Source organism: Trachemys scripta, chromosome 6 (genome assembly GCF_013100865.1).
Source record: "Trachemys scripta elegans isolate TJP31775 chromosome 6, CAS_Tse_1.0, whole genome shotgun sequence".
NCBI classification, from domain to species: Eukaryota; Metazoa; Chordata; order Testudines; family Emydidae; genus Trachemys; species Trachemys scripta.
This window is the reverse complement of record NC_048303.1, coordinates 42,943,520-42,962,271: the sequence shown is the minus strand read 5'-3', so window position 1 is coordinate 42,962,271 and position 18,752 is coordinate 42,943,520. Positions and strand designations below refer to the sequence as shown.

At 42.2% G+C, this 18,752-nt stretch overlaps 1 protein-coding gene across 1 annotated transcript; it reads left to right on the top strand.

Moving 5' to 3' along the window:
- Nucleotides 1–2,571: 2,571 nt before the first annotated feature.
- On the top strand, nt 2,572–18,053 carry CRHBP (corticotropin releasing hormone binding protein). Its single transcript, XM_034774885.1, has 7 exons — nt 2,572–2,764; nt 3,248–3,341; nt 3,718–3,875; nt 7,986–8,196; nt 10,776–10,924; nt 13,029–13,146; nt 16,169–18,053. Exons 1-7 carry the CDS (start codon nt 2,684–2,686, stop codon nt 16,324–16,326), a joined length of 969 nt encoding a protein of 322 aa, XP_034630776.1. The 5' UTR covers nt 2,572–2,683; the 3' UTR covers nt 16,327–18,053.
- Nucleotides 18,054–18,752: the final 699 nt, after the last annotated feature.

The following is an 18,752-nucleotide window of genomic DNA, read 5'->3' as shown; positions in this document are numbered from 1 at the left end:
TAGTTTTTTTTTAAATATTGCAGGGGGATGATGATTTAATCTGTGTTGAAATAATTGCCCCAGTTTGTTTCCATCTAACTGGATCTCTTCATAACTGTTTTGAAGTACAAATAAAATAATTGTATTCATAGTGGGCAACTGGTTTAGTTACAATAACACCAGTGAACCTCTTGCTCACATTTAGGACTGAGCTTGATCCAAACCTTTGTTTGAGGTTCCAAAAGATTCGGCTATGTTCCTTGCCAACACCAGTTTCTAGCCAAGACTGGAAGCAGTGAACCACCACAAGTAAAGCTGCTTGTGGCCAGACGAAAAGTGCTATAAATCTCAAAGGAAGCCATTCCACTCACAATTGCACCTTGTTGTTCTTCCATGTGATCCCGAGCCTCTAGTGAATCTGCATGATCAACTGGGCTCCTCAATAAGGTATCAGTCACCACTGGGGACATCTCTGGTGCATATTCTACAAAAGGCTTAAATCTCAAATGGGAGAGCAATTTTTGAGATTATGTTGTTACTGCTTATTAATTCTATCAGTGGCTTGTCACAAGTTTGAAATGATCAAAAACCTGGAAATAATGCGTGAAACTCTCACACGCTCATAGGCTCACCAAACATTCTTCTTGCATCTGAAGAAGTGAGGTTCTTACCCACGAAAGCTTATGCTCCCAATACTTCTGTTAGTCTTAAAGGTGCCACAGGACCCTCTGTTGCTTTTTACAAACATTCTCTGTCTCTTCAGGTATTCCAGGGCTCAGGGCCTGAAAGCCATCAGGCAACATACACTAGAGGCGTCCCTCATTTTAACTGGATTAGCACCAATCAAAACCATGGACTAGATTCTGTGCTGTGTCTCCAGAGGGATTCAGCACAGGAGGAACAGGTCTTGGTTCTAGGCTGCTGCTGGGGCTGAATCAGAACTGAATCTTCACTCTTAGATGGTGAAATTTTAGCTATAGCTTTGATTTGTTCTAGATTTGCCCTCATAAATTAGTTGTCTCTTACACAGTGATCTTGGCCTGTATATGTTTTACATTTGTTTTATTCAGTTTAAAAAGTGAACATATGACAATACAAGCTGAATGATGCTAGATTCTCCTACAGAAGTAAGAGCAGGTCCATCGGTGGGGTACCTCTCCAGCTCCAGTCTCTCCTGATTCTGATATAATGTTCCCAGGGACTCTTGCAACTACTCAAGTCCTTCTCTATCCTCCTTTTCTATGATAACATGACCAGGGGCTTAGAGCTGTGATTTTCATATGGATTTGGTGTTTTACTCTCTTAGGTGCCTTTGCAAATCTCAGCACAGAGCCACAATATTTAAACATTTCAGAGCAGACTAATTGAAGACAAATTTACTATTTCATCGCTGGGTCAGCCACCAATTAACTATTCCGTTCACAAGACCAGTTTTAATAACTTTGAAACAAAACAATGTCAATGTTTAAAAGTCGTATGTGAACTGAATGCATGAGATGTTTTACACACTTAGAAACAAGACATTTTTGGAAAGGCCAAAATATGGGGAGGCAATTTCTCGGTTTATATTTCTTTATGAAGATTTTTGATGCAACACAAAACCATAGGTTTAAATACAGAGGATGAGAGGAAATAAATTACATGAAAGTAAACTCTAAAATAGGAATTTTAATCTTAATCTTAATGAAGAAATTCATTTGACAGAATTCCAATGATCAGTAAAAGATTCCAAACTATTGTCTCTGATGACATAAATCCCTTCAAATGGACAACTCTTAATGAGTGAGCTGCTGGGGGAATCCTGCTGCTTCCTGGGACTTGCTCTGCCCTCCCCCCTGCCCTGCTTTTACCTCCCTGGAGCCCTTGTGACTGGGGGAAGTCATATGGAACCTGTTGCCCATAGGAGCTACCCCCAACCAAGACAGGCAGGGGAGGGAAAGCAGAGGTCCCTGGCTGGTCCTTCCACCCTGCTACTCTGGCTGCGGATGGGGGAGACCTTGTTCTACACAGTATGCACCTGCTTTTACATCTCTAGGAGAGAAGACCCCATTTACCTACCTCCTCCACAAGGGCATTGTGAGGGATAATTAATTAATGTTCATATAACACTATGCAAAGCATCTCATAGTCTAGCAAACAATTGGTAAGAGCCCTTTTAGGCACCGATAGCATTGCAGACACCCATGAATTCAGAGGGTCCAGTTAACATAGCGTAGGAACAGGTTCTGGTTCAGTGTGGGATGCTGCTGCTGCCTTTCCGGGATGTGCTGTGAAATTCCATGTAAGGGGAGAGGGATGCGGGGAGGCTCTTTGTTTCCTGCTTTGCCTTTGGATAGTTGGGCTAATTCTAACTATCAGTCCCGCGTTTAGTAGGTGCAGAGGGACACTGCGCTTCTCCCTGTAGCTGTTTAACTATGCCAGACAGGTAAGTAGAAAAGACAGCTGCCAACGAGAAGAGCTAGACTGGCTTGGAAATGTGTGGCTGTGATTTGGACCCTCGTCATACCCACGTACTTTGTCACTGAGATAGGGTAACCCATGGTAACTGAATTCCTAGCAGTACAGGGACCAAGTGCCTCCCCTCCCAACAGCTCTATAAAAAGGGTCTGTCAAAGGAACCCCACAGGCTGCTGCCTATCAGCACAGACAAGAAAGAAAACTTAGACAGTGAGAGAGAAGCAGGGACCAGAGAGGAAGTGCCAGCATGGCTTCTGCTTTCAGACTTCAGTGCCACTGCATCCTGATCTTCTTGGCAGCCCTCAAGGGGGAAACCAGATACCTAGAGGTGAGCAATGCAACTGACACCTATCACAGCTCATCACACCTTCTCCTGCCTTCTTCTAACTTGCAGTTCCAGGTTTAGGGCATTCTGTCTGTCTCCTCTACCCCTCCCACTCCCTTCCAAATCCTTAGGGGCAGACTAGAGGTAACATTAAAGGCAGCAGTTCCTCTCCCCCATTTCCCCAGCTAGTACGCCTTTCCGCAGCCTGCTGGCATTTTGGCTAAGGGATTGAGAGACTCACCGTGTATCTGGATTGCTCGCTCTCGCTCTCCAGCTCTGGTCCCCTGTGGAGCTGGTTGCCTTAGACCGCGACTGGCAGGAAGTTTCAGACAAAGCTTTGCCTGTGCTGGCCCATCTCAGGAGGAGGGCGGGAGGCCATTCTCTGACACCTGTTTCAGGGGGGTACAGAGGGGGGGGGGGGACTGCTGCCATCAGTCCATTTCATCTTGGCCCAGGCTCTTCTTGCCCAAGTGTTTCTTTCCCCAGGCCAGGGGTGCTGGTGAGGACGAGCCCTTTCTGCTCCTCAGCGCAGACCTGAAGCGGGAATTGTCAGGCAGGCAGCTCTACCATCGGGCGCTCAGTGAGTTTCTTCGCTTCTCGGCTAAGGGGGAGCCCCGGTGAGAGCTCAGAGCGGGGGCTCGGGACTGGGGATCCGGGGGGGGGGGGGGGGCTGAGGGTGCGTTTCTTGGCCAAGGCGTAGGGGATCCGGGGTGAGAACTCAGACACGTGGGATCTGGGCTCAGCAGGACGCTCCTGGCTGAAGGGAGTGGGAGATGGGATGGGCAGCCTGGACCCCTGGCACGGAGGTCTAAGTCCGAGCAGCCTCCGACTCCCCCCAGCTCAGTTCTCCCCGCGGGGGGGGGCGTCCGGGGGTGTCCCTCTGCAGCACGGTCAGAGGGACCTGGGCGCGGGTCTCCCTGCGGGGAGCGGTGCTCAAATGCAGTCTGTCTCTCCAGGATGCATCGATATGCTGAGCGTGGAGGGGCAGTTCACCTTCACCGCCGAGCAGCCCCAGCTGCACTGTGCCGCTTTTTTCATAGGAGACCCCGAGGAGCTCATCACAATAGACTACGACTTCGTCCATATTGACTGCCAAGGGGGAGATTTCCTGAAGGTAGGAGGCTGGCAGCTCCTGGTGATGATACTCGTGTCCTCCGTATACTAGCCAGGCGCAAGGCATTGTATTTATGGGTGTGGGGGGATGGAGGGGAAATGTGTGTGCGTGTGATGTATACTTTAGGGGTTTAAAAAGTAACTGCCATTGGTACTTGTGCTCCTAAATCCCGTAGGCGTTTCTGAAACTCTCCCCCTGTACGATCTGATCATAATGCAGGCGGAGTTCCTTGCTAAACTGCAGTGCAAACGTTTCAGAACTTTCACAGAGGACCCCCGGCTATTTCGTCCTCCCCGTTTTCATGTGATAGGTTTAAAAGAGAAGGCCAGTTACTCTCTTAGCCTCATTTCATTAGTGTTGCTTTGTTGTTGCTTTTGTAACACGATGAATCACACGAATGCTGTTGATATTACTGTAGCTCTCAGAGGATTTCCACTGCACAGGCATTTCTTTAGCTTTAGTTTACTGATGAGGGGCTTTGTGCATTCTTTCTTTTAAATGGCTCCAATGGAGCTTTTCACGGCGTTCTCTTTAAACAGAAAGAACTTCATTACTCATGGTCAATTATATTCCAGAACGAAGAAAACGTCACTGGAAAACTTTGAGTTCAATGGCCTTACACCAGGGAGAAACTTTCACCCAGTACTTAATTCAGTTAATGAGACCAGAGGAGGCTTCAAAGTACCAGTGTCGTGACCTCATGGTGCCTCAAATCTTAACATGGGAGAGGGCTATACACCTGCAGATTCCATCCTTCCCGGCAGGGGTCTGGGGAAGAGGAGAGGAAATAAGGAGGAGGTGTGGAATGAACCAAGCCATGCCTTTGACTTTTGACTTCCCCGTGGAAATACAGATCCCTGCTGTATTACTCTTTTGTAGTCTCTCCCACCTTGGGATTTCCACAGGTGTCACATTGCCAGTGACAGGTTTCAGAGTAGTAGCCATGTTAGTCTGTATCCGCAAAAAGAACAGGAGTACTTGTGGCACCTTAGAGACTAACAAATTGCCAGTGAGTGATACTAGGGGAGAAGTGATACTGGGGACCTCCTGTGGAGTCATGGCATTTGACCCCGGACCTTTTCTAGGGACAGAAAAATTCAGACAGAACTTCACTAGGGGCCTTCGTGGATTTTCCTGCAACCTACGCTCTGAGTTTCACAATTCTTACAAACAGCCTTACTTGCTTGTATTCTAACACCCACATGTAGCCACTTGATCAGGATTTGCTGCTCTAGAAGATCTGGGGTCTGATCCTTGGGTAAGAAAGCCTTTCCCCATAAGCATAAGGATTCCTCACTAAATGCTTGCAGGATCTGGCCCTTAGCTTCTAAGAGCTCTACATGAAGACCACTGAAGCATGTAATGGCTTGCTGAGTAAAAGCAATGAGAAGACATGGGAATCAGCGCTCAAAGGGTAGTTGCTCAGTTAAGCTAATTGCAGTGCAGGTACTTCATTTGTTCTGTCTCTGACAAACAGTATTCTCACAAAGTTTCTCAGAACACTGTAAGGGCAAATTTGATGCCATGGTTACTGTCATGTTCTTTCATGGTCAGCACAAGCCTCAGAGTGAGATGAGACGGAAATGTTGTAGCCCAGTTGATTCCAGGATGAGAAAAAGACAAAGTGGATGAGGTAATATTTTTTCATTGGATCAACTTCTGTTGGTGAAAGGTACAAGCTCTGGAGTTTCACAGAGTTCTTCTTCAGGTCTGGGGAAGGTTAACAGCATGCCTAAGCTAAATACAAGTTGGGACACTCTGGGTACCTTCCCCAAACCTGAAGAAGAGCTCTATGAAGCTCCAAAATTTGTACCCTTGGTCCAATAAAAGATATTACCTCACCTACCACGTCTCCCTCATTAAAAGGAAAGGCACAGAAAGGAAAAGGTCTGACCTAGCACAAGCAGTAATACTGGCAGGAATTCTTCACTGAAGATTTATCATGCTGATTTTTCAAGCTGAAGTGCCAGGGCTCAGGAATGTCTTCTATCCAATTAAAAATGAGCATTAAAACATTTCAAGTGGAAAAAGGCAGAGGCAAAGTAATTAATAGTTAGAGGTTGAGATGGTGACATGTTTGACGCTGATGCTAGATGAGGTCAGTCAAAAGCTTGGCTTAGTAATAATGGAACAGTAATAATAATAGATAATAATAATAATAATAATAAAATGATAGTTTTAAACCATGGGATTCTCACTCCATCTTCTCTTCATTAAATACAACCAACATTACCCCTGGGAAAAGTATAGCCTAAACATAAAATACATACATTTATCTTCTATGCATTGACTGAAACACCAGCAGTTACTTTCTTTTAACCACAGAGAATATAGAAACACAGATTATTCTAATTTCATTGGTGGTTTTGGACTAAACACCTGGTGTCAAAAAAACAACAGATCCACTACTAGTTGAGGCTGTTTGGCATTTCTGGGTTAGGATTATAATGCAAGATCTACCTGTAGAAATTACCAAGAAGATGATAGCTAATATAAGCATTATTTTTTAGGTACATAAGATATGACGAGCACTGAGCAAGACACAACATGAGAATGAGAGCGAAGCAGGTGGCAAATTAGGATTATTGCTACTCATTGGCGAAGGACCGCTCATACAGCTAGCATATTATTTTTGTTAGCTCATCCCGCCATCCACTTGTTTCACTCACCCACCTGTTCTGTGTTATCTGTTTAGATTGTAAACTCTTTGGTCAGGGAATGTCTACTTCTTAGTATCTGTGCAGTGCCTAGCACAATGAGACCTGATCTGGCTGATTCCTCTGTGGCTACCATAATATAAATGTAAATAATATGAACACATGGTACATGTCCCTGAAGTATAAATAGGACCTTACCATCTAAGGACATCATTCTGAAAACCTTTATTCATGAAAGAAGTCATCTACTCGCAAGTAGAGTTTGCAGGATAGAACTCTATATGATCTTAAAATACTTAGTCACTCTCTGACCTAGAATACAGCTGCATTTCTGTGCCTTTGATGTGGGATCAATACCGCCCCATACAAGAAAGGTTGTTAAATTGCTGATAAGGCTGCACAAGTGGCTTTCCTCCCATCACAACCAACGAAAACCAAGGTGATCACCAGGTAAAACAGCATCAGAATCCCAACCAGATTCCATTCACAGATCTTTCTCCTAGAAGTATAGCATGCTCAAATGCATTCACAGACTCCTCACTTCCATGAACAACCTTTCACCTCCAACACACAACCACCCACAACACAGCACACACTCAGTTCCTCAGAATCTCACTCAAACTTTCCAGGCTTGTTGGACTGAAACTCTGGCTGTCAAACCTTCACAGGTAATTGGAAGGCTGTTTGGGACGAGGGGGAAGGTGAGATGGATTCAGCAAGGGTGAGGGATTGGTAAGGGCATAGCTATGGAACCAGAGAGAAAGACGTTGTAGCAGGGCTCTGGAAGCAGAGAGATAGGATGTACAGAGGGTGGGGAGCAGCATCAGGCAGGACAGCAAAGCCAGACAGGAAGCTTCAGAGAATGGATGTTGACTGTGAAGCTGCATTGTTCTGTCAGTTGCCACCATGCAAAATATAATGTTATCTTTCAGCATCTTTTAACATTGATCTCCCTTGAGATCTGATATTTCCAGGAGCACAAAGCATTATGAGATGTATCAAGTCCATAAGCACTGCCTTCAAAGGCATAGGAGTCTGAAAAACACAAGATCCTCTGTAAAAATGTCAGGAAGGATTGGTTTTTAATCCCTTTAATGTTTAAACATGAGAGGGAGGGGTTGAATTCTGCTAAGGATTTGTAAAATACAAGTTTGTATTCCTTATTGAAGTGGCATCATTGTGGGAAAGATCAATGTAAAGTTTCATGTTTCAGAGTTGGTTATTCAAAACCATCTAGGGGAGTTAGGAGCTCATTAAAAATAAATGGATCCTGTGTTACTAATTCCCTTATGTGCTTTTGAAAATCTCACCCTCAAACTCCACCTTTAGAGGAAAACTCTAAAGTGGAGCCTTTCTTACATCTTTTCCGCTCTGTAATCTTTGACACGTCTGGAGACTGTTGACAGAATGGTAACAAACCTGAGCTGTTCTTTGAATCACTGAACCCCTGTAGGTGTTTGATGGCTGGATACTCAAAGGTGAGAAGTTTCCTAGTTCTTTGGACCATCCTCTCCCTACTTCAGAAAGATATATAGATTTTTGTGACAGCGGCAACATCCGAAGGAGCATCAGGTCATCCCAGAATGTGGCAATGATCTTCTTCAGGATTCATGAACCTGGGAATGGATTTACATTTACAATAAAGAAAAATGTCAACCTCTTCCGTAAGTCTGATTTTCATATTGCCACTTGGATTGTCAGATGGACTACATTTGGATTAGGAACCAAAAAGAACCAATTATTATGAACCAGTACAGTTGAAAAGAAGCTGATAAACTTAAAACCACTCTCTCTGAAATCGTTTTGAAGTCTTCAGTAAATCGATAGACATAGAGGACCAGATTCCTAGCTGCTGTAAAGTGACATCGCTCAATGGAGCTATGACAATTTATACCAGCTGAGGACCTGATTCAGAAATTACCGATATAGGCTAAACTTGTGTCTCATATTGAGAGAGAGAGTCAGTGAAATATGAGAGATTTTTTTAAGAATGTTTGCTATATGTAAGAGCCAAGGAATTTTTATTTCAAAGAAGATTTGTTCAATCGATAATGTTAATATATCCAATAAGAGTAATTGGTATTACTTTAAAGATCATAAATTTGGCAAATAACTAGAGCTGGGTAGGCAATGAGAAAAAATATTCAAATATGTTATTTGAAATATGTGGTGAATTTTGCCAAATTATTCGATGGCTGTCTGTTCAAATGATTTGCACAGGTCAATTAACTGACCAAATAAAAAATGTTTACTCAAAACACAGCACAAAATTCAGCAAACAATTTATTTGACAAGTACTATTCGACTCAGTCCAGATACTAGTCATTTGATAAACATACTAGCTCAGAGTGCAATTCGGCCACCCTTACCCACACTGTATATGCTCTACTTTTTATTATAGACCCAAACTATCCTGTGCATGGGAGGAAACTCAGAGGAAGGAATTCTCTGTGAGGCTCCCCCATGGAAAGAGAGGGTTTAATCTCCTCCCTCCCCATATGAAAGGCTGTGGGGGCTGGTGCCGCTTCTCTGCAGCATGGCTCCTCTGGAGCCTGCCCCTGCCTGTGACTGCTCTGAGGAAATGACAATACAACACCCAGGGCCAGGATAGGGGGAGACCTGTATTCCCCGGTTCCACTCACTTTCTCTTCAGCCCATCCCGTCTCCTGCTCCGCAGGGTGGACCCTGAACCAGATCGTGGGTCCCCTGCAGGATCGAGCAGGGTGGGAGGTGAGCTGCACACAGCGGGTTCTGTGTGGCTCTAGGGGCAATGTCTGAGCCATACATTAGAATAAATCCTCTTTAAAAGTGAAAGATTCCTTGGAATGAAAATATAGGCCCTTAAATATGGCAGGAGCAAGTGTGCCCAAAACAATTGCTGCTCTGCGCCACTGAGACACAAGGTAAACTGCCACTGAATCTATCAATTTAATGAAGATTTTGAAATAAAACTAATATTCATCCTCTCTGGTTTCAATGGGATCCATTTCAGTGTGAGTAAGTTGGGGCAGAACATGGCTATCAATGAATGTTTTAGTAGTTATATAATGTAAGATAATAGCTAGGGGACTTCTTGTAATATTTAGCTTATTATTCAATACTGACCAAGAGCTAGGTCTTAATCCCTAAGAAACCCCTGCTCCTGTGCAGAGCCCCACTGAAGTCAATTGGACTCCATGAAGATACAAGAGTCAACCCAGGCAGAGTCAGTTGCAGTATCAGGTCTAGGGCTACATCTACACTGCAGTCAGGGGAATGATTTGCAGCTTGTGTAGATGTACCCGCACTACCTTTAATCTAACCAGTTTGCTAAAAATAGCAGTGAGGATGTGGTGGTGCAGGCTTCAATGAGGGCTAGCAATGCAAGGATGTACCTGGGGAGGGCAGGCAGGCTTGTATGTCCCACAAGTATAGCTAAGCCCTGGTCCATGCTACAAACTTATGTTGATATAATTACATCACGAAGGGGTGTGGAAAATCCACACGCCTGAACGACATAGTTATACTGATCTAACTCCTGATCAGGAGGGCGTCTCTCATAGACATAGCTACAACCTCTCTGGGAGACAGAGTACCTACGCCAATGGGAGAAGCTCTTCCGTCGACATAGGTAGTGTCTTTACTAAGCACTACAGCACTGTAAGTGTAGACAAGCCCTAAACCACAAGCCTTCACATCTTCACTGCTATTTTTAGCAAACTAGCTAGATTAAAGGTAGTATAGATAATCTACAAAACCTTCTAATTACACCCCCAGCTACAGTGTAGATGTAGTCTAAAATACTCAGCTAAAAGGAGTTTCTTCAAGTTCTTTGGCATGTGATATTACGTTCTGAGTGATATACTGGCAATTGCTAGAGAACAATGCCATGTACTAGCCAAAGGAAATGCTGAGGGAATCTCTTTTCAGCATTCTATTTATAATAAAATGAATTGTTCTTTGATAGCATCCATTATTTGAGAAAATGGGACACAGTGAAGAGAGCAGACTGGCCTATGTTGGGAGTGTAATGACACAGCATGCAGGCCAGATTCTGTTCATGATTACACCAGCTGTAAATCAGAATAACTCTGCTGAAGTCAGCAGAGGTCCTAGAGAGCAGAATCTGGCCCTGTGAGTTTGGCCTGTGAGCTGCAATTACATCAAAAGTGTCTAGAACACAGTTGGATGTCTACATCTTTGCTGTATGCAGATTGTGACTACTGTCCAAATAATTATTCTGTATCTTTTTCCTGTGCTAAAGCTTGCAATGTCATCTCTCAGACCCCTACTGGAAGGTTTACCATGGTAATTCCTCATCAGCACAGAAACTGCAGTTTTTCCATAATCTATCCAGTGGTGATAAAAATATCTGACCTTATACTGGGACATTTAAATAGCCTCCATTTAAAGGTGAGTTGTTTGTTTGTGTCATAGTAAGTTACTGTCTTCAGCTGGAAGAGGTTATACAAAGTATCATTTGTATATTTACTATTATTAATATGGTGAGTGCCCTTATATGTGCTAGGCATCTCATAAGAAACCAAGGGCTTCTGCTCAAAAGAGCATGCAATCTACATTGACACAAGTAGTGATGGTCCTAAACAGGCAAAAGGGTAACACATATTGTGTGGTTATGGGTGTGTTTAGAATGACAGACATTAAAAGCAGGAATCTGTTTACAATGGACCCAGTCCCATGAGGTGCTGAGAACTCTCTGCCCCTTCTTATTTCAGTAGGAGGGGAGGGGACTTGTTAACTTGCAGAATTGGACCTGGGGTGGTTTGAAATCTATGGAAATGGTATAAAATTAGTACCTTGAGTTGAGCCGGGGAAACTCTGCTGACTGGCTTCCTCTGAAGATCATAGAACCCATTTGGACCACAACAGGCAGGGCCGGCTCCAGGCACCAGCTTCTCAAGCAGGTGCGTGGGGCGGCTGCTCCGGAGAGGGGCGGCAGGTCCAGGTATTCGGCGGCAATTCGGCGGACGGTCCCTCACTCCGCCTGGGAGTGAAGGACCTCCCGCCGAATTGCCGCCACAGATCACGATCGCGGCTTTTTTTTTTAGATCGCGATCGCATATCTTAAATCTCTGAGGATCCAGCTCAAACCAGTACCCATGTATCACCTTGCCTTACTGTCCCTCCTTGCATGGATTTACATGGTTGTCTCTGACCAAGGAGAGAGAGTGTTCCCCCAAACACAGTTCTTAGGTTATTGCCAGGGCAAAAAACCCGCAATAAATGTAGGTCTCCTAAGTGAAAAAACAGAGTTTGCCCATTATAAACTAGCTGAAAATGCCTGTGGATCCGATCCTGCCAACAGATGCACACCTCTTTTGTCCCACCAGGAGTCCCATTTGTCTCACTGAAGTCTCTGGGCCTCCAATCACATAAATGGTGGCAGAAGTTGCCTAGAAATGTAATTTGCACCAATTTGGCATAGGGTAGTGTGCAAAATGAGTGTGACAATCATTAACAGCAGACGTGGGATTGTAACAGGAAAAGTAATAGTGGCAACTAACTGAGCACAGCTCTTACCATGGGTTGAAGTAGTAGAATGGGAGTCGGTATAAGGTAATGCTGGCAGTCAGCATTAAATCACAGAAGAAAATCTTTGCAATTTTCCAAGACACTGAAGCTGCAGAAAGAGATTCTCCCCAGCTCCCTCAGTCCATGGAAGCCAAAATGTACTGAGGGGCTTCCCCAGGATTGCAGGGAGGGGACTCTTGTGTTGGCTCCAAAATCCTCTTTCACCCTGCCCCAGTGGATTTTAGGTCTGCTAAAATGGGGTTTCTCTTCCTTTCACAATGCTCCCTACTTGGGAAAAATGGAGGGGGAATGTTGTGCTCTCCTGATATTTTCATTGTAAGTGAACTTAGTGAACAACATAGCCTGGTTAGTTGTCACACTGACAACTACCTAGAAATGTAATGCGATGCTGAAACAGAGTGGGACGTGCACTCTCTCTCAACATTGAAATGAAACATTTTTTTGAACATTTCATTTGAACCCAAACAATTTTTTTGACTTTTCAGTTTGAAAACAAAAAATTGTTTTCAGGGTCTACTTGAAACATTTTAAATTTTTTTATTTTTCATAATTGCCAGTGAACCAAAAAGTCAGTTATTTGCACAGCTGTGTGTGTCTATGTGGAATTTATAGTTAGGATTATATTAGCAGCAAAAATTAATTGACTAAACTTTGCAAAGGTAATATATTTCAGCGCCACAGCTATAGTATCTTACTGCTTTTGATAGGATGATTTGGTTTGCTAGAACCAACGTGATCCAAAACCATAATTGGGTACTCCTATTGGCAAAATCCAGCTACAGGTTACTTGTGTGGTCTCTTAAGGAAATTAAATTTGCTAACTTCAAATTAGAGCATTAAACAGGCCAAAAGTGGCCTGATTTTTACAGGAGTGCCCACAACTCCCATTGACTTTAGTGATATCTAAAGGCTGTTTAATTTATTAAGTATATTCAAAATGTGTCTTCTGTCTCTGTCTTTATAGAAACCATCAACAGGCTGTGCAGGAGTGGGAGATTTTGTGGAGCTGTTGGGTGGAACTGGATTAGACCCCTCCAAGATGTTCCCTCTAGCTGATCTGTGCCAATCTTTTCATGGTTCTGGTGAGATCTTCTTTTGTTTAAATTTGTGCATGAGGAAATAATTAATTAGCAATAGAGTACAGCAGAAATCTGATTTCCTGGTAGGCTTGGGTATTTCATATGGAGCAGAACTTGAGAATCAAAGCTGTTAAGAGTGCAGCCAGTGGGTTTAGGTTTCCTGTATCACAGCCCTCAGATGGAGAACCTAAGGACAGACTAGAAACCACAGCAGGGTTAAGCTTCAATTTAAAAACAACAACTCATTCTTATTACAGATAGTCAATAAGGCCTGCAACACAAGGATGTTCTTAGCAACCATAATAAGGTCAAAACAGGGCAGGCAAGTTCTGAGTGGAGTGGGAGGAGTACTTCGTATGTTACTCAAAGTCCCAAGTAGTGTGATGTGATTAAGCAATTTTTTGGTCTGGTGACTGAACCGAAAAATTGAATATATATATATATATTTATAAAATATATAAAATTATATATTTATATTATAATTTCAAGGTGACTCAAAAGCAAAATGTTTAAAATATTTTGGAAAACCAAAGTAGTTAAAAAAATATACATTTCAGGTCAAACAAAATATTTTGTCCAACCCAAAATGAAATGTTTAATATTTGAGGGTGGTTTTTAATACCTTTTTAAACCTTTTTATACCTTTGATTTAAAATACAAAACAAAAAGTCATTTTGAAATTGAATACTTAAAATGTTACATTAAAAACATCAAAACAAAACATTTTGATTTTTTCAGATTTTGTTGGGTTAAATTCAGTATAAACTAGCTAAATGTTTCGGTCGACCTGAATCTACATTTTTTGATGAAAAAGTTTTGTCCTAAAAATTTCACCCAGCTCTAGTTCCAAGAGCCTTCTCTTCCTTTGGAAAGGAAAAAATGTACTGCTTACATAATTTCCTCTAACATGCAGGATGTTAGAGAAGCTCTAAATTAGCATAACTCAAGCTTTTCAGGCTGATAACCTGTTATTCAAAGTAAAAAGTTTTTGCAGTCTCCTTATATTTACTATAAAAGAAAGAGTAAAAATGTATGTGGGACAATAATAAGCCTATATAATGTACTTTTGTGGATATGTGATTCGAGAGGTTGACAGAAAACTCTTGATCGTGACGAGTAAGGGTGTACGGGGCAGTGAGATTTTCTTTGCTTTAGATTGTAATTCAGCAGCTCGTGACATCTCCTCTGACCCCCAATTGCCTTTCATGATCCATCTTTGAGGTCACAACCCACCATTTGAGAAAAACTGCTCTATACCATAGCAAGCAGAATTAAAGTCTCAGACAAAAAAAAAAAAAACGTTACTGAGCCTACGCTGAGTGCTCCTATGAGGTAATATTGTTTCCAAGGCAGCTTTTGAATAGTGTGAAATAGTGCTCCAGTTAATGAGAGAAAGGGAAATCATACAATACTATATTGTCAGGATGAATCTGAAGGGTTGGGAGGTCAGTGGATTCAGGCTCCCTCCAAATACAAAAGGCCACTTTGAGTTCTTGAAATGGTTTACAAAGGTTAATGCCAAACTCCTCCTTGGGCAGCTCATCACAAAGCAGGGTTTAATAACAGGCTCAATCAGCTCTGACAAGGTTTGGGGCCTGATGCCACTCCTAATGCATATTTGGAAAACACAGGTATATGGAGAGATACAGCAGAATAATTGGAGAAGCAATGAGAAAGACAGAGCTCATTACTGTGGGACCTCCATATTGAGAAGTTCCACTGACTTCAGTGAGGATTCTGAGTGCACAGAGGACTTAACAGGATGAAGATTAAGGAGTGAAGGGGAGAGAAGCAGAGGAAGAAAAAAGAGAGAGGCAGAAGGTACAATAGAACACAGGGGAAAAGGAAATGGAGAAAGAGTGGGAGCAAGTGTAGAAATGAGGACAGGTGAGAGAATGGGAAAAGAGATGAGCAACAACATAAATCAGGACCAGACTCCAAAGAGAAACTGCTGAGCTCCAGTTCATTTGCAAATTTGACACCATCAGATCAGGATTAAACAAAGACTGTGAATGGCTATCCAACTACAGAAGCAGTTTCTCCTCCCTTGGTGTTCACACCTCAACTGCTAGCAGAGCACCTCACCCTCCCTGATTGAACTAACCTCGTTATCTCCATACTGATTTATACCTGCCTCTGGAAATTTCCATTACTTGCATCTGAAGAAGTGAGGTTCTTACCCACGAAACCTTATGCTCCCAATACTTCTGTTAGTCTTAAAGATGCCACAGGACCCTTTGTTGCTTTTTAACATAAATCCTATAGAACTGACTTGAAGCAGGATGGATTAGTTTCAGCATAATGTGCTGCTATGAAGCTTTAGGAACAATCGTCACATCTTAGAGCTCAGGTTCATCCTAAAAAGGACATGTTTGGGCTCTGAAAAAGGGATAGCGCAATTGAAAGATGTATATTTCAAAGGTGACGCATTGAGGAAGGCACAAGGGATATGTCTGCACTGCCTTTTGATATGAGGGAAGGTTAATAGTAAGGAAAATGTCACATTCCCTCATTGGTAAGTTTAAGATTCTGACAGATATTTTTAGTAAAAGTCAGGAACAGGTCATGGGCAGTAAACAAAGATTCACAGAAGCCCATGACCTGTCCCTGACTTTTACTAAAAATACCTGGGGGAGGGGATGACAGAGCACTGCCGAGGCTTGCAGCTGCTCCAGACCTGCCACTGCTCCTGTGGTAGGGGCTGACCCAACCCCAGCCTCTGCTCCGGCAGCCCTGCCCCAGAAGTAGTCACGGAGGTCCCAGAAAATCATGGAATCCATGATGTCCATGACAGAATCGTATCCTTACTCATTGGTAATGCAACATGGAAACATTTAACTTGTATTCATTCAGTAGTGTCATCATTCTACAGTCAGTTGGGTGAAAAGTTCATCATAGTCAGAAAGTTACTATATAAGAATGGATACTTTCAACTATATATTTAGGCATGTTATACTATAAAAGTGAGGTATTTGTATTTAGTAATTCCTAACATAATGTAAAACCCTATCTTTTCATTGATTAGCTCAAATGAAGATTGGCTGTGACAATACTGTACTACGAATGGTGTCCAGTGGCAAGCATATTAATCGTGTGTCATTTGAGTATCACCAGCTTGACCAATATGAATTGGAAAACAGAAAGGAGAATAGCATTGAGGAGTTCTGCTTCCCTAGTATTTGAGAAACCATTCAAAGCATTTTCACGCTGCTAGCAAAAATATGGTCTTGGTTGATAAAAAATGTACTTTTAATTTTAACTAACTAGTATTATCAAACTTTCTATGGCATAAGCATCCTTATCTTTTTCATATTAAACAGCTGTTCTCATGACCAATCAGGAAAAATGACCTAATGTGTTAATCTTTCTATTTATCATAATACTGTTTTTTGTGTGCAATATTTAGGTTCCTTTATTGTATCCAAAATTAATAAAGAGAACAGATGACTATGTTCCCAATATAATTATTAATTCAAAAGGACATAGGCGAAAATCCTCTGTGTAGCTAGTTTGAGCACGCATAAAAACTACAAATTAATATCAAATTCAATTAGCAACTTTATCTTTTTATATCAGATGCACGCACAAAAAGAAAAAACTATGGTGGAATGCACATCAGTTTTATAATAGAAAATTCATTATTAGTATGTGCAAAGATTGCTTATTTATTACTATAAATGTACTATTATTTATTTCTAATTACTTGTTTTTAATAAAAACATTTGTAGCATGGAAACTTTTCCTTACACAAGTCCAAACATGAATAAATACATTCAAAGTGTTGGCAAAATTTTATGTTGCATTTGTCCGAGAACCTGTTTAACTCTCTGGTTAACTTTGTAAATCTTGTGCAGTTTTGTTGGAAATGATAATCTTGGACATCTGTCATGGTAAAACTGGACCATTAAAGTAACATTATGGCCACAAATTCGGTTTGCACTGTTGCATACCCATATGAAGACTTACAATAAGCACTGATTTAATAGTTAATTAAAAACCTTAAACAGTAAAGATAATTAAGTGGGCACTATTAGGAAAGTGTGGGTATAAGTACCTATAAATACAGGTATTTTTGTCCCTGGACCTTTACCTACCCATAAGAGGGGAATATTGTGTTAGCACTCCAAGTACAGCTTCCAGAAGGGTAACAGTATATTGAAATATCAGCATTACACAAATGATCCTACCTTAGAAAAATAAGGCTCCATCTCAAGTGTATCTCAGGAGCACTTCTCGATTGATTCTTCACATCTTTGAAATTATTGCTGCTAAATTTAGGCCTTGGTGACATGGCTGAGATTTTTAATACTGGGTCCCTAAAATTAGGCTCCTGTATCCATATTCAGGCACCTAAACAAATGTCCTGATTTTCAGAACTACCAACCACTCATCTGCTCCCACTGAAATCAGTGGCAGTTGCTAGGGCCTCAGCATCTCTGAAAACTGACACTTCTGTAGGAGCCTAACTTTGGGGACCCTGTTCTGAACCTATAAAATCTGTTGTGGGTTGGGTGAATCATCATTGAAACAGGTGGGTGTAACCACTACCCCTCACTTAAGATAGCGATAAGAAACAGTTAGGCTCCTTTATGAAATAACAGGAGTTTCGTCCTAAACACAGGTACACGCAGTGCCTTAACCAAAAACACATGTGAGTCTGCAAAGGAATTAGAATGATGTGGGTAGAGGGTTTATAGCTGGGTTTTGTTTTGTGGGACCGTGCATTTCTGTGTGAGAGAAGACAGAAGCAAGCAGAAAGCCAAGCTGACAGTAACAGAAATGCTGGTAATGTGGCTCTGAGAGAAAACTTTTGGGGCACAGAATGCTGGCTGGGAAGGCAGGCTTGGAATAGGAAGCGAAGAAACTTTCTCCTACTATTTGTTCCTACAGTATTCAGGGAGACAGGATTTTGTGTATAGTCTTTGTAAATAAACAAGATTGCATCAAAGAAAATACCTGTCTCTATCATCAATTTCTCCTTCTAGTGGAAACAACCTGCAGGGCCCTGCATTTCGGCTATCTGTGTGTGTGAAAAAGGAGTAACAGTAAAATTATCTTTTTGGAACCAGATCATGACACCCTCTTCAGAATCTGTTACAAAAACCATGCTTGAGAGGTGTTCACACAGCCGTTTCTTTCTCACAGTGCAATCACATTATGTGTGTGTGTGTGAGAGACACCCATCATGCTTTGTATCAGTGTATCCCAGGAAAACCTAAAATGCTATACTCTAGTAGCAGAAGGGGATAGAGGGCCTACTGTCTGCTGATTCTTACATTATGGAGTAGTTTATATCCATGCCAAGCGAAGGCAGCGTTCTAACATCAGCATGAGTGGAAAGTGTCTGAGCTGATGGTACTTTACGCCCTCCTTTGCAAGCATGTAAATGGCTATACAAGCTGCAAGGCAATGAAGTGCCTAAGGGGTGTATCCAGAGGACCTAGAAGCTGTATGCACAGTGGCACCAGCAACATATAGGGCAATGCACTTTAATATGCCATGCTATATAGATAGGCTAGGAGGACCAGTCAGCCCAGTTACACAGCACAGTAGAAGATTCTACATAGCAAGGAGACAACCATGTGTTGCACTGACCACAGACAAGGGTG

Excerpts from the sequence above, each read along its gene's own strand:
- CRHBP (XM_034774885.1), top strand. The coding sequence starts at position 2,684 with ATGGCTTCTGCTTTCAGACTTCAGTGCCACTGCATCCTGATCTTCTTG. Across the intron at positions 2,765-3,247 it reads GGGAAACCAGATACCTAGAG|GCCAGGGGTGCTGGTGAGGA; the intron begins GTGAGCAATGCA and ends TTCTTTCCCCAG. Across the intron at positions 10,925-13,028 it reads TAAATAGCCTCCATTTAAAG|AAACCATCAACAGGCTGTGC; the intron begins GTGAGTTGTTTG and ends CTGTCTTTATAG.